This window comes from Scyliorhinus canicula, chromosome 26, assembly GCF_902713615.1.
Source record: "Scyliorhinus canicula chromosome 26, sScyCan1.1, whole genome shotgun sequence".
Taxonomy (NCBI): Eukaryota; Metazoa; Chordata; class Chondrichthyes; order Carcharhiniformes; family Scyliorhinidae; genus Scyliorhinus; species Scyliorhinus canicula.
This window is the reverse complement of record NC_052171.1, coordinates 17,195,295-17,219,875: the sequence shown is the minus strand read 5'-3', so window position 1 is coordinate 17,219,875 and position 24,581 is coordinate 17,195,295. Positions and strand designations below refer to the sequence as shown.

Sequence of the window (24,581 nt, the reverse complement as noted above, 5' to 3'; positions counted from 1 at the left end):
GGCTGAGAAACATGTTGGGCGGAATTCTCCGCTCCCCACGCGGCGTGGGAGAATCGCGGGAGGGCCCCCCGACATTTTTCACATCTCCCTGGCGCCCCCCCCGTGATACTCCACCCCCCCCCCCCCCCCCCCCCCCCCCCCCCACCCCCGGCTCAGAAGGATCGCCGCTCGCCGTTTTTCACGGCGAACGCCGATTCTCCGACCCCGATGGGCCGAGCTGCCAGCCGTTCACGACCGTTTCACGACGGCGGCAAACACACCTGGTCGCTGCCGTCATGAAACGGGCGGCAGATGCCCGTTTGGGGCTTCTAAGGGTCCGTTTGGGGCAAGAGCACCACGACTGTGCTCGGGAGGGGACAGGCCCGTGATCGGTGCCCACCGATCGTCGGGCCGGCGTCCAAATCAGACACACTATTTCCCCTCCGCCGCCCCACAAGATCAGCCACATCTTGCGGGGCGGCTGAGGGGAAAGACGGCCACCGTGTATGCGCGGGTTTGTGCCATCAGCGTCATGACGTCAGCCTCGCATGCGTGGGTTGGAGCCTGCCAACCTGCGCATGCGCGGCTGATATCATTAGGCGCGCCGGCCGCGTCATTCTCGGCACGACGCCCCCGCGGCCGTGATTTACGGAGCGCCGCTCCTAGCCCCTCCGGGAGGGGAGAATAGGGGGCGAGGAGCGGCCTCCGAGGCCGTCATGAAACTCGGTCGAGTTCACGCCGGCCATCCCGATTTTTCCCGGGAGCGGAGAATTCCGTCCGTTGGCTTTTCTTTTGGAGGCCAGCCTCTTTCACTCTCATCACACCTTACCCCCCCCCACCGCCCCATGTGGCCCACAGCCGGCCGATACCCTCATGCTACAGACGCACAGACAGCAGACCTACCCAAGTCTATAAGAACTATTCAAACAACACCAGGCAGCAGGCTTTAGGATCACCCTCACCATCCGTGATCCCCATCCCGGTAATCCCCATCCCCATACCCACCCCTCCCGCCAACCTCTCTGGGGCTCGCTCCCCTTCGCCTCCCTGCTGCTAGTTGGAGACAGTGGTTCTCTCCTTCCTTCGCCAAGGCCTGGTTCCCATTTTTAAAAAGCCGTAGTAATTTGCTCCCACCCTGGTGGGTGAAAGCTTCAATTAGGCCTGAAGATGTGATGTCCATTACCATGGGTTCAGATTGATGTCAATCAGGTTCGCGGCCGTCCTGGGTGTGAGTCTAATTGGGTCATCCCCAGGAGGAAGGCATTCTGAAATCTCGTCAGCGCAAATCCTGTTTTTGGCCACTCCCTCTTGGTACTTTGCGGCCATTCCGGGATTTGCCCCCGCAGCGAATGGGCCGGCTAAATCCTGTACTTTGAATATTATAAGACGGAGCGAGATAGATTCTTGATGATCAAGGGGTTGAAAGGTTATCGGGATAGGCAGGAATGTGCGGTTACAGTTACAATCAGATCAGCCATAATCTTACTGAATGGCAGAGCAGGCTCAAGGGCCAGAGCGGCTGACTCCTGCTCCCAATTCACATGTCCGTATATATTCGTATGATTTGACTGAACTCTTTGTCCATCAAATTTTGGAAAGAGTTTGGGAGTACTTGAGAGGGTGCACAGGAGGTTTGCCAAAGGATTTTGGCCTCAGGACTGCGCCAGTGGGGCGTTGGTTGTCCTCCATGGAAGAGGCGAGTCTGAGGAGGGAATTTTGATATGGGTGCACAGTTTTAGACACAGTCGACAAAAAAAAGTTGTTCCCATCAACTGATGATACATTCCCGCAGCAGGGATCATTCATTTTGGACAGGCAGGAAATACAGGGAGGCGTGGGGTGGGATCGGGGGGGAGGAGGAGTGGTTGCACAGTGCGTGGCGGTGGCCTGGAATCACTACAGCTACCTACAAGGGCAGTGGAAACACAGCAAGTGGTTTCAAATATAAGTGGAATGGCATTTGAGGGATAGAGCGAGGCAATGGGACTGACTGGATTGTTCTGAGAGAGCCTGTACCGAGTTCTCTACCACACTGACTCGATGTCTGTATGACCTGGGCAGCACACTACATGAATTCATCACTGACGGTCTCCGTTTCGCCCTCTGCCTTTTTGTGAGGTTGAATTACGGACGTTTCGTCCAATTGCTACAGCTGCTCCATCACCAATCCTCGGCATGTGGATGTTCCTGGCAGCACCGGGATTTCTATCAGCCTCACAGGATGGTTATGGATCAATTTTCTCCATCAAATGTCTTGGAATGAAATTGTTTCCCTGAGGGTTTATTTCCTCTTCAAAAGAGTTGGCTTCTCATTTTTTACAATAATGTTCCTAAGACCTTGGAAGCCATATTCATGATTTATAATCAATGTCAATTCTCAAAGTGATTGAAATGGGAGAAGGACACGACACAGGAGGAGGTTAATGGGCCCATTGCACCTGTGGCAGTTCTTCGAACTTGATCTCCAATTGGGCCCACTCTTCAACCCTTTCTCCACAGCCCTTCAAGTATTGACCAATTTCTCTTTGAAAAGTTACACTTCAATCTGCCTCAACCACTGTTTCAGTCAGGGCCTGCCATAATCAGAACAACAAATAGACTGAGCAGAAAGATTAAACAGAACAACCAAGGCAGAAAAGTTAGGGTTTAACTTGCCAAGGTTTTATAAAATGGCAGATGATTGCGTTGGTTTGAAAGAATCATACAGCGCAGAAGGCGGCCATTTTGCCCGTTGTGTTGGCTCTTTGTGAGAGCTATCCGATTAAGCCCACTCCCCTGCTCTTTCCCCAGCATTTCCCCTCCTCTAAAATGCTGGATCTTGCTGTGGATGGATTCGTTGGCATGACACACCTTACGACACCCCACCCGTGTGGCATTCTTTACATGTGCCAAGGAAACAGGTGTCAGCCACGGGGTGCATGGGAGAGGCCACAATGGGATCTGGAGCTCAAACCCTTGACAGCGAGTGAAATTTAAGTCACAAAGTGTTCCAAAATATGTTAATCTGATTCTCTTTCTTTGCCCCAATAGATTTGAGGAAGAATTTTGAGCAGGATCCACAGGCAAAAGAGGTTCCCCTGGAAGGGAAGATCATCTTGCACTGTCGCCCCCCTGAGGGAGTTCCTTCTGCGAAGGTAAAGAGCAGCTTTTGACTCCTGGGAAACAGGCATAATTAAAGAAACTCAGTGAATTTTCTTTGCTTTCCGCCGCAAAATGTTGACAACCACTTCTTCTTGGTGATCTGCATGAGCCATTACCTGAAAGGGAATTTTGCTGGAAGTTCGATTCCGATCATTCGGTTGAGTATTTTTATTTGATTTTCACAGACACAGCGGGATTAGTTAACTGGATTTCCAGTACCTGGTAGAATTTACTATCACGCAGTGTTTATATTTAGTTTCAGCTCCCACGGAGCAGCGGGAGTCCGACTGCCAGCAGATTTGCCAAAAGCAACTCATTTTTAAAATGGATAAAAAGTGGGCCTTGCCTGCCCCTGCTGGGAACTTGATTGGATAAAAGAAAGGAGCATTCTCATTTGTGTATGTTATCACATCTCTCGGAGACACGCCAAAGCACGTCATTCCGCGGAGCCAAGGTATTTCTGTGACTGGTGCAGTCAAAGCATCAGCCAAGATGTGCAACTGCGCAATCCCACAAATAGCAGCAAGGTGAATGAACAGCTGACCGGGTCCTGGTCGAGTGAATTGCTGTGACAGATTGACAGAATCTGGCATTGTCCGGCCCCGTCACGGCTCTCCCACATTTTCCGTGTCTGGCCCGTGACCATGTCCACTGCTGGCGGGGCCGGACAACCCTGCCCCCAAACTGCACCTGTGGCAATGCTGCACTGAAAATTTCCATTCCATTGATCAAACCTGGAATTGAAAGCTATTTTCAGTGATGGTGACCACCAATCTATCATCGGCTGTCTTTAAAAACCCGTCCATCTGGTTCACTAATGTCCTTCAGGGAAGGAAATCTGCCATCCTTACCCGGCCTGGCCGACATGTGACTCCAAATCCACAGCAATGTGGCTGACTATCAACTGCCCTGTGAAGTGGCCCAATAAATCCCTAAGTTCAAAGGCAGTTCGAGATGGGCAACAGACGTTGTCCTTGCCAGAGATGCACACCTGCATTGAAAGAATAAATGAAAAAAAGTGTCAGCATTAATCATGTACTGGGGCATTTGTGTGGAGCTTCAACCCACAGAAGCAGGTTAAATTGCGCTGGTATGTTACAGAGGAAACAAAGTGGATTCAAATTTGCTCAGGATAGGGGATTGCTCAGATAAATGTTCCTGACAGGCATTAAATACTTGCAGGGCAACCCACCGGATTGGGAGCATGCCTGGCCCCACCCCGGCCTGGGGAGGGCAGTGCTACAGGGACTCTGATACCTCGTAAAATCAAGCCTGTAAAATTGTACGGCGTGGAGGGAGGCCATTGGATCCAACATGTCTGTGCTGGCTGAAGAAGAGATATCCCTCCCAGTCCCGCCTCCCATCTCGTGAAGGATAGCCCTGCCGGCTGAGGCAAATCCGACAGCTTTATGAATGCGAAGAAGGCATTTGCCTCCATCATCCTTTCAGACAGCGAGCTCCAGACCGACATCACTTTCTGGGTGACAAGAAATCTCTCCACAGCTCCCTCCCAATCCTTGTCTTCTTCTCCAACCTCCTCTCATCCTGCAGAAGTGCACAGGGGTTTGGTCAAGCTAGGTTCACAAATGGCTAAAAGGCAGAACCTCCTGTTGATAAGGCTGTTGAAAGAACAGCAAATAAAATTTGATCTCAACGGGGATTGGATATAAAATGCAAGCGTTAATGATAAACTGAGATTCAATCTCGCACGCTGTTCTTGGGCCCAAGCGCCACAGATATTGCGGCTTTAGAGATGGTACAATGTGGAATCTCTTGGTTACTGCCCGGCGTGAGGAAGCAATTATGAAGGAAGACTTGAACCATTGTGGGGTTTTTTTTAAGAATAAAGCAGGGCGATATGATGAAAGCGTTTAAAATGATCAGACGACAGTGGAGCACAGATAGAAGGAGGCAATCAAGAACAGTAGACCACTGTGATAAGTCTAAATGTAAGAGGTTTAAAGCCAAGGCAAGGGAAATCTTGTTTCCAGTGTGGAATTCGATTCCAGGATTAGTGGCTGTGCGCCAAAGCTATGTTGACACTCAAGCTCAAGTCGGAGAAAGGGAAAAAGGAAAAGAGCGTGAAGGGGTGGATACAAGTTGGATAAGTGTGGCCAGAGCTGATCTCTTGTGTGGAGAATAAACATCAACGACCAGTAGCTGGGCCAAATGTGCTGTTTTCAGGCTGCATTTCCGGGTGCATATTCTGCGATTATGGGAAAAGTGACAAGGTTTCTTGTCAACTTTATTACAATGCTTCTGCTGCATTTAGCTTCTAATTGAATGCAAGGAATATTCCATTGAGTGGCTAATTGCTCCACTTCGTTTGTTGTCAGCAAAAATGCCTTTGTGTTCCAAGTCATTGAAAGTCTCTGTCCAATTCACAAAGGGTTCTGTGCTCGTCCGTCACAATTTCAGACAAGGGAAAGCTGCATAATTATGGGATGTCTTCTGTTTGTCCAGGGGGAATGAGGCAGTAAACATTCTTTCCATAATTTAATTAAAGTGTATATTCTGTCAACTTCCATTTGGCACCTTTCCCAGGTAATTACATTTTGTGTTCCAGCAACGATATAGATATAGAACAGTACAGCACAGAACAGGCCCTTCGGCCCTCGATGTTGTGCTGAGCAATGATCACCCTACTTAAACCCACGTAACCCAACAATCCCCCCATTAACCTTACACTACGGGCAATTTAGCATAGCCAATCCACCTAACCCGCACATCTTTGGACTGTGGGAGGAAACCGGAGCACCCGGAGGAAACCCACGCACACACAGGGAGGACGTGCAGACTCCACACAGACAGTGACCCAGCCGGGAATCGAACCTGGGACCCTGGAGCTGTGAAGCATTGATGCTAACCACCATGCTACCGCGAGGCCCCAATGTTTAACACAGACCGACATGGAATATATTCAAAATCTTCCCGATGAAAAGTCCAACTGGACCACTCATGTCCCTCAGCCTAATGAAGATGGGGCTCCCGTGTCTTGCACTAATTAGTTGACTCCTGCTATCCTCTGAAGTGCCATAGCAAATCGCTGAGTCAGAAGCAACCTTAGTGTAAACTGGTCGTTCTGTCATTACATACTCCCTCCAGGATGTTTCCATTGCCTAGTCCCAGGAGATACAGTCTCAGAATAAGGCCAGGCCATTTCGGACTGAGATGAGGAGGAATTCCTTCACTCAGAGAATTGTTTGGATTTGGAATTCTTTGCCCCAGGGGCCTGTGGAAGCTCAATCATTTTTTCAAATTAATTTATGGGATATGGGCTTTGCTAGCGAGGCCAGCATTTGTTGCCCATCCCTAATTGCCTTTGAGAAGATGGTGGTGAGCTGCCTTCTTGAACTTCTGCAGTCCATGTGGTATCGGTACACCCTCTGTGCTATCAGGGAGGGCATTCCAGGATTCGGAACCAACGCCAGTGAAGGAACAGCAATATATTTCCAAGTCAGGCTCGTGAGTGACTTGGAGGGGGACTTCTTCTAAATGGTGGTGTTCCCATCTTCTCCCATCTGCTGCCCTTGTCCTTCTAGATGGTGGTGGTCATGGGTTTGGTGGAGCCTTGGTGAGTTCCAGAAGTCCATCTTGTAGATGGTACACTCTGCCACAACTGTACATCAGTGGTGGAGGGAATGAATGGCACCCTTGTCACAAACAATCAAGTGGGCTGCTTTGTCCTGGATGGTGTTGAGCTTCTTGAGTGTTGTTGGAGCCGCGCTCATCCAGGCAAGTGGAGAATATTCCATTACACTGCTGACTTGTGCCTTGTAGATGGTGGGCAGGCTTTGGGGAGGTCAGTCTGACATGCAGACTCAATGCATGTTCATCTGGAGCTTGAAGCCTGTTTGTTCTCCTGGTTCAGGTTAGCTGCTTTACCTGATTTGAATAGCTCCAGAACACCTATGATCTTAGTAAATGGCTGCGCCGGCTCGAGGGGCCATTTGGCCTACTCCTGCTCCGATTTCTCATCTTCTAACATTGTCAGAAAGGGTTGCATTTGATAGATAAAAGCTCGTTCAGAACAGCAAGATCTGTTAGCAATGGTGATATGAAAGTTAATGGGATCATTAATTTAAACTGAAATGTATTTGTACCCGCCTGCACTACAGGTTTGAGGCATTGTTGCTCTTAAGAAAGATTAGTTTGGCTTCCTAACTCCTCTACTGCAAAGAGGAACTTCCATGGCCAAATGTTCATGTTTTAAACTCTGCAAGTTCATATATACAACAGTTGGCAGATGCCAAGATATTTATTGATTAAAAGTGATGAATTTGTTTGAAACGCAATGCATGAAAATGACTGAGGCTGTGTCATAGCGAATGCATGGTCAGTGCCATATCAATGAGAAATTCTGAGATTTGTGCGTTACATGAGATGGAAATGTCCATGGACACTTCCTGAGCACAAATGCTTGAGTGGTGCCTGAATTGCGGAGACAGAATGTAAATGGGGCAAGTGTGCTAATGTACAGATAATGTCCCATCTGCTCTCTTCACACAGCTGAGAAAACCCTGTGGAGAACCAGCTACTTTGGAGGAACAGCACACTGACGTCGCCACCTGCACTCGAAGCAGGCACGTGGACAGCCACACACACACACTGCAGGGGTTGGTGCTACTGGGCAAGCGTAAGATTAGGGAGGGTTAGCACTTGTCAGGAGCCAGCTGGTACCAAGCGGGGGCACAGAGTGCTGGCTGCCTGCTTAACATAGACATAGAACGTACAGTGCGAAGGAGGCCATTCGGCCCATCGAGTCTGCACCGACCCAGTTCAGCCCTCACTTCCACCCTATCCCCGTAACCCAATAACCCCCCCTTACCTTTTTGGTCACGAAGGGCAATTTAGCATGGCCAATCCACCTAACCTCACATCTTTAGACTGTGGGAGGAAACCGGAGCACCCGGAGGAAACCCATGCAGACACGGGGAGACTCTGCACAGACAGTGACCCAGCGGGGAATTGAACCTGGGACCCTGGCGCTGTGAAGCCACAGTGCTATCCACTTGTCCTACCGTGCTGCTTCACAGGGATACAGATCTCCATGGGTCTGCTTCCAAAGTGGACTTGTCACAGCAGCAGACCAATAAAATGGAGAAGGACCTTGCATTTAAATATGCCTTTCAATACGTCACAAAAATGTCCCGAAATGCTTTACAGCCAGTTTTGGGCTTTGAAATGTTGCTTTGGCAACAGGAACAGCCTCTCAAGCCTCTTCCGTCATTCAATTAGATCATGGCTGATCTGTATCTTAATTCTACTGACCTGTCTTGGTTCCAGATCTTATGATTGTTCAGGTGACCAAAAGAAGCCAATATTATCTGCTTGCACTTATGGTCGGGAGGAAATATGCACAGACCGTGGTTGACACCTTGCCCGTTCTAGCTCAGGTGGATGGAATGCGGTGTATCGTGATCATTCGTTCGTTCTTTGGCGTCATTTTCTTCCCGAAAGGCTGAACGTACAGCGATACAGAGGCTCGATTTTAACTCTGATGTACCAAAGTGGGCAGCCTGCCAATCTGTGTACTCATGTGGTTGTCTTTCAGGTATTCAAGGATGGCCAAAAGCACTTTACAGCCAATCAAGTACTTTTGAAATGCAGGTCCTGTTGCAATGTCGGTAATGTAGCAACCAATTAGTGCAAAGCAAGGTCTCACCAGCAGCAGGATGACAGCTGATATTGATTCAAGGGCAGGATATTGAGGAGAACTCTTGTGCTCTTCCTTGAAGAACGCCATGGAATGTTGTGCGTCCGCCTGAGAGAAAGCAGTGGCTCAATGACTGATCTGAAAGACAGCACCTCCGACATTGTAGCACTGTGTCCTGCAATGGGCGTGTCAGCCTTGAATATGTGAATCCACTGGAGCAGCAATGGGCAACCTGGTCTGGTGAGTGGGTCGCAAGAGCGGCCTCTCCATCTCAGTGGGCTGCAAGATTGAAATCTGTCATGTTCAGTCGCTGTGACCCTCAAATCAGATTAAATATATTCAATACACACTGAATATTTCATAACGAGTTATAGAAATTGCAAAATCATTCGTATATGAATGGAACGGCCATCAATTTCAAGTGATGAAGACAAAAGAAATATTTACGTTTGACTTGACACAGTGAGTGCCTGGCTATCACAGTCATTAGAACATAGAACAGTACAGCACAGAACAGGCCCTTCGGCCCTCAATGTTGTGCCGAGCCATGATCACCCTACTCAAACCCACGTATCCACCCTATACCCGTAACCCAACAACCCCCCCCCCTTAACCTTACTTTTATTAGGACACTACGGGCAATTTAGCATGGCCAATCCACCTAACCCGCACATCTTTGGACTGTGGGAGGAAACCGGAGCATCCGGAGGAAACCCACGCACACAGGGGGAGGACGTGCAGACTCCACACAGACAGTGACCCAGCCGGGAATCGAACCTGGGACCCTGGAGCTGTGAAGCATTTATGCTAACCACCATGCTACCCTGCTGCCTCATTATTGTGAGCAATCAGCAAGCACCTCACTTCACTTGCCCTTGCTTTACATTCGTATCACTTCAGTCAAACCGTTCGGGGAAAAAGCTATACAGGTGGCAACCAGCACAACGTGGTCACTCTGCGCGTAGGCAACAGTCAATAAAACGTCTCATGGGTGGCACTCAGAAGCCTGGTGGGCCGCATGTGGCTCCCAGGCCACAGATTGCCCACCACTGCTCTGGAGTGATCTCTGCCCATTGATTGACTGTCGTGAATGATGGCATCCCATGCCAATGCAGGACTCGCTGCCCTGCAAATATCAGCAGAGAATCTGGTGCTCAGGACGATGGAGTAGGTTTGGAATGGTGGAGTAGCAGTAATGTCAATGCTCCAGTAATCCAGAGACCCAGACTAATGCTCTGACGACAGGGGTTCAAATCCCACTGCAGCAGTTGGTGGAATTTAAATTCAATGAATAAAATCTGGAATTAAAAGCTAATCTTGGAAATGGTGACCAGAGCTATCATTGGTTGTTGTCAAAACCATCAAGTTCACAAATGCTCTTCAGGGAAGGAAATCTGCCGTCCTTACCCGGTCTGGCCTACATGTGACTCAGCAATGTGGTTGACTCCTAACTGCTCTCTGGAATGGCCCAGCAAGCCACTCAGTTGTAATAACCTGCGTCAAAGCCAGTAAAAGGAAATGAAACCAGACAGATCGCCTGGCATCAACCGAAGAACCAAAAATGACAATCACGCACCAGATCCAGATCTGTTAACCTATCAAAGTCCTCCTTACTGATATCGGGGGGCTGTGTCAACATTGGGAGAGCTGTCTTATAGTCCAGCCATGCAACTTTCTGACATCGCCATACTCAACAATTCTATCGTGCAGGCAATATCCCAGATACCATCAACACCATGGTGACAGAACACTTGTGTACAGTCGGGAGGGAGTTGCCCTGGGAGTCCTCAACATTGACTCTGGACCACATGAAGTCTTATGTCATCGGCTCAGACTTGGGCAGTGAAATCCCCTTGATTACCACTGACCACCACCCCTCTCCCTCTCAGCTGATGAATCAGATCTCCTCTATGCTAAAGTCAAAGATCAGAGTGGTAAGGCACAGAATTAACTCAGGGCAGGGAAGTCTATGACCAAGAGTGACCTGGTAGCGCCACTACAGACTAAGCTGGCTGAGTCCTGAAGGGTACAGCTGCTAGACTGGGTCTGTGGCAGGTGGTGAGGGAAACAACAAGAGGGAAAAACATACCCGACCTTATCCTCACCCAATTGCCTGCGACAGATGCATCAGTCCATGTTGGTATGGGTATCAGTGGCCACTTTGTGTTGTGTGACACTACCACCGTGCCAAATGGGATAGATTTGAAATAGATTTAGCATCTCAAAACTGGGCAACCGTAAGACACTGTGGACCATCAGCAGCAGCTGAACTGTACTGAACCACAATCTGGAAGTTCATGGCCCAGCACATCCCTCACTCTCCCATTCCCACCAAGCCAGGGGCCTTGTTCAATGACGAGTGCAGGAGGACATGCCAGAACTAGCACCAGACATACCTAAAGATTAGGTGTCAACCTGGTGAAGCTGCAATACAGGATTACCCCGGCGGCATGGTGGAACAGTGGTTAGCACTGCTGCCCCATGGCGCTGAGGACCTGGGTTCGGTCCTGGCTCTGGGCAACTGACCGTGTGGAGTTCCCACCTTCTCCCCATGTCTGCGTGGGTCTCACCCTCACAACCCAAAGATGTACAGTGTAGGTGGATTGGCCACACTAAATTGCCCCTTAATTGGAAAAAAAAAATTGGATGCTTTAAATTTATATTTTAAAAATTAACACAGGATTACCTGTACTCCTAACAGCGAAAGCAGCATGAGATAGACAGTGCTAGGTGATCCCACAACCAACAGATCAGATCGAAGCTTTGCAATCCTGTCGTGAATGGTGGTGGACAATTAATCAACCACTAGAAGAGAAGGCTCCACGCATATCGCCAAACTCAATGATGGAGAAGCACATCACACCAGACAAGACTGAAACATTTACAACAATCTGCAGCCAGAAGTGTCAAGTGGATGATCCATCTCGGCCTCCTTCAGAAGCGCCATCACAGGTACCAGTCTTCAGCCAATTGGATTAATTCCGTGTGATATTAGGAAATGACTAAAGACACTGGATATTGCAAAGGCTTTGGGTCCTGACAATATTCCAGCAATAGTATGTGTGCTCCAGAACCTAGCCCCTAGCCAAGCTGTTCCAGTCCAGCTACAATACGAGCATCTACCTGGCAATGTTGAAAATTGCCCAAGTATGGACCACCCCATCAGTCCCCACTCAATTATCAGGCAAGTGATGGAAGGGGTGATCAGAAGTATTATCAAGCGGCATTTAGTCAGCAATAACCTGTTCCTTCATACTCATTTTGGGTTCCGCCAGGTCGCTCAGCTCCTGCCCTCACTACAGCCTTGGTCGAAAGCTGAACTCCGGAAGAGAGGTGCAAGTGGTCAGCACGGTAGCATGGTGGTTAGCATAAATGCTTCACAGCTCCAGGGTCCCAGGTTCGATTCCCGGCTGGGTCACTGTCTGTGTGGAGTCTGCACGCCCTCCCCGTGTGTGCGTGGGTTTCCTCCGGGTGCTCCGGTTTCCTCCCACAGTCCAAAGATGTCGGGTTAGGTGGATTGGCCATGCTAAATTGCCCGTAGTGTCCTAAAAAGTAAGGTTAAGGGGGGGGTTTTTGGGTTACGGGTATAGGGTGGATACGTGGGTTGGAGTAGGGTGATCATTGCTCGGCACAACATCGAGGGCCGAAGGGCCTGTCCTGTGCTGTACTCTTCTCTGTTCTATGTTCTAAGTGACTGCTCTTCACACTAAGGCAGCATTTGACCAGGTGTGGCATCAAGGAGCCCCAGCTAAACTGGAGTCAATGGGAATCAGGGGGGAACTCTCCGCTGGTTGGAGTCATACCCGGCACACAGGGTGATGTTTGGAGGTCAACCATCTCAGCTCCGGGACATCACTGCACGAGTTCTTCAGCACAGTCTCCTCGCATTTGGATTTGTTTATTGTCACGTGTACTGAGGTACAAACAGTGAAAAGTATTGTTTGTGTACAGTTCAGATGGATCATTCCATATATGAAATAATACACAGGGCAAACATGAATACACAATATAAATACAGAGACACAGGCATCGGGTGAAGCACACAGGAGTGTAGTATTACTCAGTAGAGAAAATGGGTAAAGACATAAGAGGGCCATTTAGGAGTCTGGTAACGGCACAACTATATTCACACCATACAAACGCCAGCAATGACCAACTCCAACAAGAGAGAATCTAGCCATCTCCCCATGACATTCGATGGCATTACTATCAATGAACCCCCACAATTAACATGCTCGGGATTACCATTGACAAGAATCCGAAGTAGTTTTGCCTTGTAAATATTGTGGCTAAAAGAGCAGGTCAGATGCTGGGAATTGTGTGGTGATTAGCTTACCTTCTGACTCTTTAAAGCCTGTCCACCATCTGCAAGGCACAAGGCAGAAATGTGATGGAATACTCTCCGCTTGCCTGGATGAGCGCAGCTCTAACAACACAAGAATCTCGACACCGTTCGGGACAAGGCAATGCGCTTGATTAGCAGGCAACACACCACCTTCAACATGCACTCCCTCCACCCCCCCCGACGAACAGTGGCAGCCTTGTGTAACATCTGCAAGATGCACTGCAGTAACTCACCAAGGCTCCTTAGGCAGCGCCTTGCACACCAATTACTTTCATCGCGTCGGACAAGGGCAAGCAGATACGCGGGGAACATCACCACCTGCAAGTTCCCCTCCAAGCCACTCACCATCCTGACTTGGAAATATATCACCGTTCCTGCACTGTGGCTGGATTAAATCCTTGAAACGCCCTCCCTAACAGCAGTCTGGGTGTACCTACACCACATGGACTGCAGCGGTTCAAAAAGGCAGCTCATCACCACCTCAAGGGCATTTAGAGATGGACAAAAAATGGTGTGCTAGTCAGCGATGCCCACCCCCTGTGAAAGAAAGAAAGGGAGAACTTGGACCCACAGCCTCCTCCCTCAGAGGCTTCAGGGCTGACAATTAAATCTGCAGGATCATCTTGCAGCCGCAGTCCTCCACCAACCTTCAAATCTCATCACGTATTGAAGTCGAGGTCCCGGCGTCGTTGTGGGTTAAAATCTCTACTTGGAAAATGAGGGATAAGTGAACCAAGATCAGATGGTCTGACTTTCACATTTTTAAATTTGTGCAGATTGGTGTGGGACTTCAGGCCAGAGGCCCTTAACCTGAGATTCAATAAATACAGTGAACAGAATCAGTTCCTGCCAACTCCATGCTTGCTGATCCTTTCCTTGTGTAAAATTGTCACATAAAATCCTGCCAGTTGCAATCTTTTATTTGTGCTGAGCTGGGGAGCAACCAGGAATTTTTGGCACCTTTGTTTGTCGGTTGATGCCTCTTTACTCTGTACTGTTGCCGTTGCATCAGCATTCTGCACTGAAATTAAATACAAATCACTCTGTGACATGAGAACGCAGCATACAATTTCAGCAGCTCCAACGGGTAGAGCTTGAAGTCTGCTTTGTTGGATTAAGCCCAAAGATAATAAGAAAACTTCCACATTAGCAAGGTGCTGATCTGAATTGTAAAAAGCAGATCCAAAATGTTCCCTGCTGCCTCCTGACCCTGTGCCACAAGCCTGCTGCAGCTTCAATCAGTGTATTTAAGCATACTTGTTATCTTTTTCCAACCAGGCTCTCGGCTTTGCTGCAGCGGGTTCTGTTGGAAAAGGCTGACATGCAAGATAGGAACAATAACACTGCTTTATGACAAAAAATAAAATGCCGCTGAAGCTGCCAGTTTGAAGAAACAGTAAAAAAAACCCAGAAGTGCTGGAAGCGATTGGGGAAGTTGGGCGATATCTGAGGACAGAGGGAGCGGAGGGTTACCTGAACAGGAAGCAGGGAGGGAGGACAGGTGTTAGCTGGTGCTGGAGAAATGCACCAGGAATCATAGAAAATAGTAGAAGCCGACCGTTCGGCCCACAGACCCTGTTCCACCCTTCAATCTGACCATGGCTGATACTCCAGCACAACACTGTGGTGATGTGCATCACTGTAAATACACAAGGGGTTAATGTAAATACATGTAGACTAGCTAGACACTAGAGGGAGCACCAGAGACATGACACACAGACACTCAACCAATAGGCCAGCTAGATAGGACACGACCAATGGGCATTCACGATACACACAGAGGTGACACGACCACAGGAGGGCATTACACCAACCCATATATAAAGGACACCACAAACATGATCTTCCTCTTTCCAGTGGAGACACTCAGTGAGTACACAGGGTTGATTCAACATCACACCCACCACGTGGATTGCAGCAGACTGGTTAGTCAGTCTGGGTAACTATAGTAGGATTAACAGTAGTGTCGAACCCGAGTAATAGAAGTGTAAAAAGGTTAATAAACGTGTTGAAGTTATCTCCACGTCTGAACCTTCCTTTGTCAAGTGCACCACAAGGAAGCGGCTTATGCTACACCTAGAGCATAACAAGACAAACACCATACTCCAGCACTCTCCCCTAACCCCTTGACGCCATTAGAGACTAGAAATCTGTCTATTTCCTTCTTAATGTAATTAAGAACTTGGTCTCCATGGCCTTCTCTGATAGAGAATTCCACAGGTTCACAACACTGTGAGTGAAGAAATTTCTCCTCATCTCAGTCTTCGATGGGCTACCCTGTATCCTGAGACTGTGCCCCATTGTCCTAAACTGGAGGTGTTACAGGAAGCGCAATGGAGGAGGTACAGGCTCAAATATTCCGCCCAGAGCTCGAAGCAGGGTATCCGACATTGATCAGACAGCAAACTAAGTCAGAGGAGAATTCTGAACTCCCATCAACAGATCAGACGAGGTTCACTAGGTTCCAGAGTTGACAGGTTTATCTCATAAAGAGAGATTGAACAGTTTAGGCCGATACTCTCGAGAGTTTAGGAGAATGAGGGGCGATCAAATTGAGGTATACAAGATGATAAATGTTTTTTGGATGAAATAGACGTGGAGTTGATGCTTCCTCTTGTGGGGCAGTCTAGAATGAGAGGCCATAGTCTTAGGATAAGAGGTAGCAAATTTACAACAGACTTGAGGAGAAATTACTTCTCCCAAAGGGTTGTGAATCAGTGGAATTCGCTACTCCAGAGTGCGGTGGATGCTGGGACAGTGAGTAAATTTAAGGAGGAGTTAGACAGATTTTTAATTGGTAATGGGTTGAAGGATTATGGGGAACAGGCAAGGAGTTAAGTCATCAGTTTCTGCAATGTGTTCCAGCCTTGTGGATCCCAATAAGATGAAAGAACTTCACTTCACAAACATGACCCAAATGGAAGGAACCGATGTGCAAGATTTCACTTTTCCAAACCTTTCCTGCAACAATCCAAGGCAAAGTCCACGTAAATTAAACATGACTCAACAGGCAAGTTATTTTGCATAGAAGCGATTAATTTTACTTTCAATTGAATCTCTCCGATTTCTTCAGTGGTCCCTTCAGTATCTATGGCAATAATTGTTGTCAGAGCTCTGTTCGTTCCAAATAGAAATTTGAGTTCATTCCCACAGCAGTTGGACCCGAAGTCCCATCCCATCTGACAGCAGCTTTACGACACCCGGGTTCCACGGTTACAATATCCTCCAAAAGGCACACCTTTCCGGAGTTCTGCCCCCAGCATCACGGTAGCATGGTGGTTTGCATCAATGCTTCACAGCTCCAGGGTCCCAGGTTCGATTCCCGGCTGGGTCACTGTCTGTGCGGAGTCTGCACGTCCTCCCCGTGTGTACGTGGGTTTCCTCCGGGTGCTCCGGTTTCCTCCCACAGTCCAAAGATGTGCAGGTTAGGTGGATTGGCCATGCTAAATTGCCTGTAGTGTAAGGTTAATGGGGGGATTGTTGGGTTACGGGTATACGGGTTACGTGGGTTTAAGTAGGGTGATCATTGCTCGGCACAACATCGAGGGCCGAAGGGCCTGTTCTGTGCTGTACTGTTCTATGTTCTATCAGCATGTTTGGTCTCCTTCTCCAGCTTGCCTCGACTTTCCACCTCAGAGGTCTAACACTCCTGGCTGCTCTACCGCCATTGAACTGCTTACCTTCTGCGAAAAAAAACGAAATCCCCGCCTCCTCTGAACGCTGGCTGCAATTTGACTTCTACCTTTGTACATTCTTCCCAATAAGCTTCTGTTTCTCCAGCAACCTAAGCCACAGGCTGATTTCTCAGAAGTCTGGTGTCACAGCCAAGAATTCCAATTTACAACACCCCGGCAGGAACACCAGGTGGGTCGGGTTTCTTTCAGTTGGGGGCTGTCTCAGAAAAAAAAGCAGCGATGAAACCACGGCAAATGCAGACAACGGCTTACAAACTCCTGCGGCGGAATTCTCCGTTCCTGACACTTACGTGTTGACGCCGGGGCACGATTCGTGGCTGTTCTGCGACAGCAAAACTGGCGCCGCACCTGGACCAAGTCACAAACGTTTAAGGGGCCAGCACCAGAGCCATGTGGAACACAGTCAATTCCAGTGAGAAACGGTGGGGAATCGCCGATTCCCATTGACATTCAGGAGGCTGACAAGATGCAGCCGCAGAAACACACTGCACTCCCCCCACACACCATCACAGCCAACAAGGTGGCAGTGAGGAGAGCGAGACCCCTTTTATGGACTCAACACTCGAGGCCCTGCTGGACGCCGGGGAGGGGAGGCGGGCGACCCTGTACCCCAGCCCGGGAAGGAGGCTGCCAGCTGCTGCCATCCGCCATGCCTGGGCGCCGGTGGCAGAGGCTGTAAGCTCAACGAGCCACACCGTCTGGACCGGCCAGCAGTGCCGTAAGAAACTTGCATGATGGCCTCAGGGCGGCCGAGGTGAGTAGGCAGCACTGTGCCATTGGCACCAACCCCCCTCCCACACACCCTAACCCCCCAAACAGAGAGTGTCCAAACCTCCACCCTGCACCCACAAGCGGCATCCATGACGGCCGCCATGGCCGAGATCCCTGGCCGCTGAAGCAGCTACCCACCCCCCTGGGCTGCATGCGTCAGGCTGTCTAACACTGTGCGTTTTCTGTTCCCAGCCCTAAGGAGAAGGCCACTCATAACGGTCGGGAGTGGGAAAAGACTGAAGGGGACCGCCGGACCTCACCGTGGCAGAGTAGCGGGTCCTGGACGTGGCCGGTGGGCCCGAGGAAAGTTGCTGGGTGGAGGTCGGAGTCGAGCGAGATAGTAAGACCCCACTAAGTTGCCGAGCAGCGACAATGACAGCAACATGTACTCGAGCCATAAACCCGAGACCCTGGACACCCCGGACCTCGAGGCCAAGGCTGACACGGATTTCCCGTCACTGCCGTCTCCACAACACCCTCCACCATCCCAGAAGCACTCACCTCGCGTTTGGCACTTTAGTGAAGGAGCTCCTGGGACACTCTGATGCACGCCACATACGTGCTGCGGTACAGCAGGTGGAGGTAGGTGCACCCGATCGGAGGGGAGGCCGTCTCCAGGGACTAGCTGCCGTCCAGATAGGTTTTGGGCTTCTGCAACGGACAGTCCCATCCATCATCGAGGCGCAGTCACGGGGACAAGGACTGCATGACGGGTTCTCGGCGCGCATCCAGCAGCTGCAGGTGCAGGTGGAGCAGTCCAACCATGTGCAGGAACAGAAGGTGGTGCCGACCATGCATGCCAACCAGGCCAACACCACACAGGTGGCGTTCGCGGTGGAAACCTTGGGGCGAGGGTTTTGCTGTGGGTCAGCATGTCCAAAGCCTGGGGCAATCTGTGCAGGTGCTGGCCGAGGCCCATGTGCCAGAACCATGGAGCAGCCATCGGGCACCCCGAGGGAGGAGGAGGTGAGGGGGGCCGTGCTGGAGACTCCCACAGGGGAGATGCCGGAACACCGCAGCACGTCGCACTCCCTGCTCCTGTCCCTGCTGCAGCTGGTGGGCAGTGCAGGCAGAGCGGAGCGGCACCACACACCACTTGGGATCACTGAGCAGCAGCCGGGCTGCGTGATCCCCTGCTGGCAGATGGCGGCTGGTTGGGGTGGGGTGGAGAGTGAGGGCTGGGTAGGCACCCATATGCTGGTGTCACTCTGCAGAACCAGGGGCCAAGATGGATGGTCAGTGAGGTGCGCAGCAAGATGGCTGCCTTGCAGGCCGCGGCATTAATGGTCACTGCCTGGACACCGCCCCAGTCCCATGGGAGCTCACCCCGGCCCCATTCCTGTCAACCCCTGGCAGGGCCCCCATCCTAGTGTCAGGACCGGCAGCCCACGGGTCGTGCCTCTCCATGTCCTACCTTCTCTTTCCTCAGCAGCCTGTTTCTCGATTTTAAGAAGCACAAGGGATCTCGCCGTCGGCACGGTAGCATTGTGGATAGCACAATCGCTTCACAGCTCCAGGGTCCAAGGTTCGATTCCCGGCTTGGGTCACTGTCTGTGCGGAGTCTGCACATCCTCCCCGTGTGTGCGTGGGTTTCCTCCGGGTGCTCCGGTTTCCTCCCACAGTCTAAAGATGTGCAGGTTAGGTGGATTGGCCATGATCAATTGCCCTTGGTGTCCAAAATTGCCCTTAGTGTTGGATGGGGTTACTGGGTTATGGGGATAGGGTGGAGGTGTTAACCTTGGGTAGGGTGCTCTTTCCAGGAGCCGGTGCAGACTCGATGGGCCGAATGGCCTCCTTCTGCACTGTAAATTCTATGAAACTATTTCTCCCCCTGTGGAGGCGGTGATTCGCAGAGCACTGGGGAAGACAATGTCAGGCCCGCTAATGATAGGCCAACAGTGTTTACTGTACACGCGGACCGGATTGCATTGGCGCCGTTGTCGAGACACTGGAGAATTGCAATTTGGCGTGAAACCAGCAACTACCTCGATTTCAGATTCTCCACCGAATCGCATTTCCTGATTTCGGCCTCAGCCGACAGAGAATTCCGCACCTGATTTCATCACAAATGAAGGAACGTCGCATCATCGCAGCCTTTTGAGGAGGTTTTCAGAAACAGTGATTTTCTCTCAGATTTCCACCTGTCCTTTCTCCCTGTAACAATCCTCCACCACTCTGCAGCACTTTGATTAAGATTCAGTCAGCAATTCCTTTCATAACCTTTTCTTACACTGTACAAAAGCTGACTCAACACCTGCTTATGTATAATAACTGTGTATTTCTGACTTTTTTCAACTTTCAAATCCGATTTGTGTCAACAATAATGGGGAAAAAAATAAATTAAATCAAAGTCACACAGAACCGGTATCTGGGAATGGGGATTTTCTGTTTGCAGAAATTTAGCTCAATACACAATCTTCAAACTCTGGACTGCCAGACTGCTTTTCTGATATCCAATGGGGATAAATTGCACTGTCTCAATTTAAACATTGGGAGAACCAAAGTCATTTCTTTCAAATTGCCCCTCACCTTGCAAACCGTGAATCGACCGTGGATATCTAAGGAAATAAGGGAGAGTATCAAATTGAAGGAAAAAGCATACAAAGTGGCAAAGATTATTGGGAGACTAGAGGACTGGGAAATCTTTAGGGGGCAACAGAAAACTACTGAAAAAGCTATAAAGAAGAGTAAGATAGAGTATGAGAGTAAACTTGCTCAGAATATAAAAACAGACAGTAAACGTTTTTACAAATATATAAAACAAAAAAGAGTGGCTAAGGTAAATATTAGTCCTTTACAGGATGAGAAGGGAGATTTAATAATGGGAGATGAGGAAATGGCTGAGGAACTGAACAGGTTTTTTGGGTCAGTCTTCACAGTGGAAGACACAAATAACATGTCAGTGACTGATAGAAATGAGGCTATGACAGGTGAGGGCCTTGAGAGGATTGTTATCACGAAGGAGATAGTGATGGGCAAGCTAATGGGGCTAAAGGTAGACAAGTCTGCTGGCCCTGATGGAATGCATCCCAGAGTGCTAAAAGAGATGGCTAGGGAAATTGCAAATGCACTAGTGATAATTTACCAAAATTCACCAGACTCTGGGGTGGTCCCGGCGGATTGGAATTCAGCAAACGTGACACCACTGTTTAAAAAAGGAGGTAGGTAGAAAGCGGGTAATTATAGGCCAGTTAGCTTAACTTCGGTAGTAGGGAAGATGCTGGAATCTATCATCAAGGAAGAAATAGCGAGGCATCTGGATAAAAATTGTCCCATTGGGCAGACGCAGCATGGGGTCATAAAGGGCAGGTCGTGCCTAACTAATTTAGTGGAATTTTTTGAGGACATTACCAGTGCAGTAGATAATGGGGAGCCAATGGATGTGGTATATCTGGATTTCCAGAAAGCCTTTGACAAGGTGCCACACAAAAAGTTGCTGAACAAGATAATGATGCATGGCATTAAGGGTAAAGTAGTAGCATGGATAGAGGATTGGTTAATAAATAGAAAGCAAAGAGTGGGGATTAATGGGTGTTTCTCTAGTTGGCAATCAGTAGCTAGTGGTGTCCCTCAGGGATCAGTGTTGGGCCCACAATTGTTCACAATTTACATAGATAATTTGGAGTTGGGGACCAAGTGCAATGTGTCCAAGTTTGCAGACGACACTAAGATGAGTGGTAAAGCAAAAAGTGCAGAGGATACCGGAAGTCTGCAGAGGGATTTGGATAGGTTAAGTGAATGGGCTAGGGTCTGGCAGATGGAATACAATGTTGACAATTGTGAGGTTATCCATTTTGGTAGGAATAACAGCAAAAGGGATTATTATCTGAATGATAAAATATTAAAACGTGCTGCTGTTCAGAGAGACCTGGGTGTGCTAGTGCATGAGTCGCAAAAAGTTGGTTTTCAGGTGCAACAGGTGATTAAGAAGGCAAATGGAATTTTATCCTTCGTTGCTAGAGGGATGGAGTTTAAGATGAGGGAGGTTATGCTGCAGTTGTATAAGGTGTTAGTGAGGCCACACCTGGAGTATTGTGTTCAGTTTTGGTCCCCTTACCTGAGAAAGGACGTACTGGCACTGGAGGGTGTGCAGAGGAGATTCACTAGATTAATCCCAGAGCTGAAGGGGTTGGATTAAAAGGAGAGGTTGAGTAGACTGGGACTGTACTCGTTGGAATTTAGAAGGATGAGGGGGGATCTTATAGAAACATATAAAATTATGAAGGGAATAGATAGGATAGATGCGGGCAGGCTGTTTCCACTGGTGGGTGAAAGCAGAACTAGGGGGCATAGCCTCAAAATAAGGGGAAGTAGATTTAGGACTGAGTTTAGGAGGAACTTCTTCACCCAAAGGGTTGTGAATCTATGGAATTCCTTGCCCAGTGAAGCAGTTGAGGCTCCTTCATTAAATGTTTTTAAGATAAAGATAGATAGTTTTTGAAGAATAAAGGGATTAAGGGTTATGGTGTTCGGGCCGGAAAGTGGAGCTGAGTCCACAGAAGATCAGCCATGATCTCATTGAATGGCGGAGCAGGCTCGAGGGGCCAGATGGCCTACTCCTGCTCCTAGTTCTTATGTTCTTAAACCTCCCCCCCGCCCTCCCCCCAACCCCACTCCGGCCTCCCCACCACCACCCAACCCACCCATGGTGCTCGACCTGATTGGTGGCTCACAGACGGAATTGAAGTCTAGGAGGGATATGAGTATCATGGGGAAAAGGCTGCCAGCTTCCCATCAATATCGTGCTGTCACCGGTTGCTGCGCCAGTGACTCACTCTCACGCAGGCAGCGATTCACCGCAGGACAATCGCAGTGCCAGACCCTTCGATGATGATGATGAGCGAGCCGAGGTTGCTAGTGGCTCAGATTCTTCCCTGTGCAACGATTGGCTGGCTGGCTTGGCGGAAATACACCAGTTTTTGGAACAGCTCACAGGCTCACAAAGCAAAGGCATGTGATGCCAAACGCACTTACACTGATGAAAAGAAAACGATGGTTGGGGTGCACCTCCAGGTCGCCAGCCGTGCTTTGTTTAGCCGCCATGCAGGGCAATGAAAGCATAAATTATTTTCTTTCATTGCAAGCGGCAGAGCAGCCAGTCACCCAAAATCAATTGCAAAAGCAACCTGATTTTAGAAATTTTAGCTCTAATCTGCTGCCGATGGGCAGCAAGTATTGCTTCCAGGTTGTTCCCGCTCGAGTTATTTCAGATAATGAAAGGGTTTGACAGGATAAACGTAGAGGTGATAATTCCACTTGCTGACGAGACCTGAGCTGAAGGACTGAAGTTCAAACAACTGACTAAATAGTTCATAGAACATAGAACAGTACAGCACAGAACAGGCCCTTCGGCCCTCAATGTTGTGCCGAGCCATGATCACCCTACTCAAACCCACGTATCCACCCTATACCCGTAACCCAACAACCCCCCCCCCTAACCTTACTTTTATTAGGACACTACGGGCAATTTAGTATGGCCAATCCACCTAACCCGCACATCTTTGGACTGTGGGAGGAAACCGGAGCACCCGGAGGAAACCCACGCACACAGGGGGAGGACGTGCAGACTCCATCAGTCGGGGGTTTAGGAGAAATATCTTTACCCAGACAGTATAATAAAGTGAATGCCACTACCTGAACAAGTGCTTAAGGTGAATCACAGAGATGCATTGAAGGGAAGCTCGCCAGATAAACACACAGGATAGGAGTTTTTTGGGTGGCTTGGTTTCCCACCCAGCCATATGAAGAGGCAGCGTGGAATGCATCACCGCTGGCAATGACTGCCTTGTAGGCATTTGGAGCACGAGTTGGCTGGAGATAGGGACTTCTGCCCTTCACTTGGGAGGAAGTCCCACCTCAAGTGGAATCCTCAAATAGCACGGCAGCACAGTGGCTTCACTATGGCTTTACAGCGCCAGGGTCCCAGGTTCGATTCCCGGCTTGGGAACTTGCAGAGTCTGCAAGTTCTCCCCGTGTCTGGGTGGGTTTCCTCCGGGTGTTCCGGTTTCCTCCCACAAGTCCCGAAAGACGTGCTGTTAGGTGAATTGGACATTCTGAATTCTCCCACTGTGTACCCGAACAGGCGCCGGAATGTGGCGACGAGGGGCTTTTCATAGTAACTGCATTGCAGTGTTAAGATAAGCCTACTTGTGACAATTAAGATTCTTATTATTATTATCTGTAGCTGCCAACCAATCTGATTGGCCAGCAGCTCTCCTGTCCCAGCAGCACAGTGGCCACGATTGGCAGTGCAAATCGTACCAGAATCCATGAGCAGGTAATTTCAGGTGGCCTCAGGGCTGGGTGATGGGGAGGTGAAACCCGAGGAGGTGGGGAGAACAGGGTGGGGTTCTTGATATAGAGATCCTTGAGGGACAGACCTCGCTGTTGACTTTGGTCCTTTGTACTTCACGAAGGAATCCACCAAACACTGCGACTTGTCCAAACCAGAAGCTTTTACTGAGTCGTGTGTGGTAAAATAGCAATCTGATACAGAGCACGTTATCATGGAGTTTGCTAACTCCTCTTGTGGGGGCAGCACGGTGGCACAGTGGTTAGCATTGCTGCCTACGGCGCTGAGGACCTGGGTTCGAATCCCGGCCCTGGGTCACTGTCTGTGAGGAGTTTGCACATTCTCCCCGTGTCTGCGTGGGTTTCGCCCCCACAACCCAAAGATGTGCAGGTTAGGTGGATTGGCCACGTTAAATTGCCCCTTAATTGGAAAAAATAATTGGGTACACTAAATTTATAAAAAAAAAACTACTCCTGTGGAACTTGCACCTAGCACTGACCATTTACGTGTATGTCTTATCACCCTCTCAATCTTCTTCTGAAAATGGCCGGATATGTCTCCTTTTGTATCGGAGTCACGGGTCACATGACCTCGGTCCGGCGACGACATGGTGTGTCTGTTGCCGGAGGTCGCACACCGCCCAACTATGATATGGCCCATAGGCATATCAGCGCACTTGCGATGGGGGAGGGGGAGGCTTGT

At 49.4% G+C, this 24,581-nt stretch overlaps 1 protein-coding gene across 6 annotated transcripts in view; it reads left to right on the top strand.

The window, feature by feature from the left end:
• Positions 1-24,581, top strand: part of LOC119957330 (netrin receptor UNC5D-like) — a 464,604-nt gene that overhangs the window by 337,494 nt on the left and 102,529 nt on the right. For all 6 annotated transcript variants that reach the window (XM_038785226.1, XM_038785223.1, XM_038785222.1 and 3 more), the window contains one exon: positions 3,010-3,113. In XM_038785226.1, the coding sequence (XP_038641154.1) occupies positions 3,010-3,113 (104 nt within the window). The remainder of the gene's footprint in view (positions 1-3,009; positions 3,114-24,581) is intronic.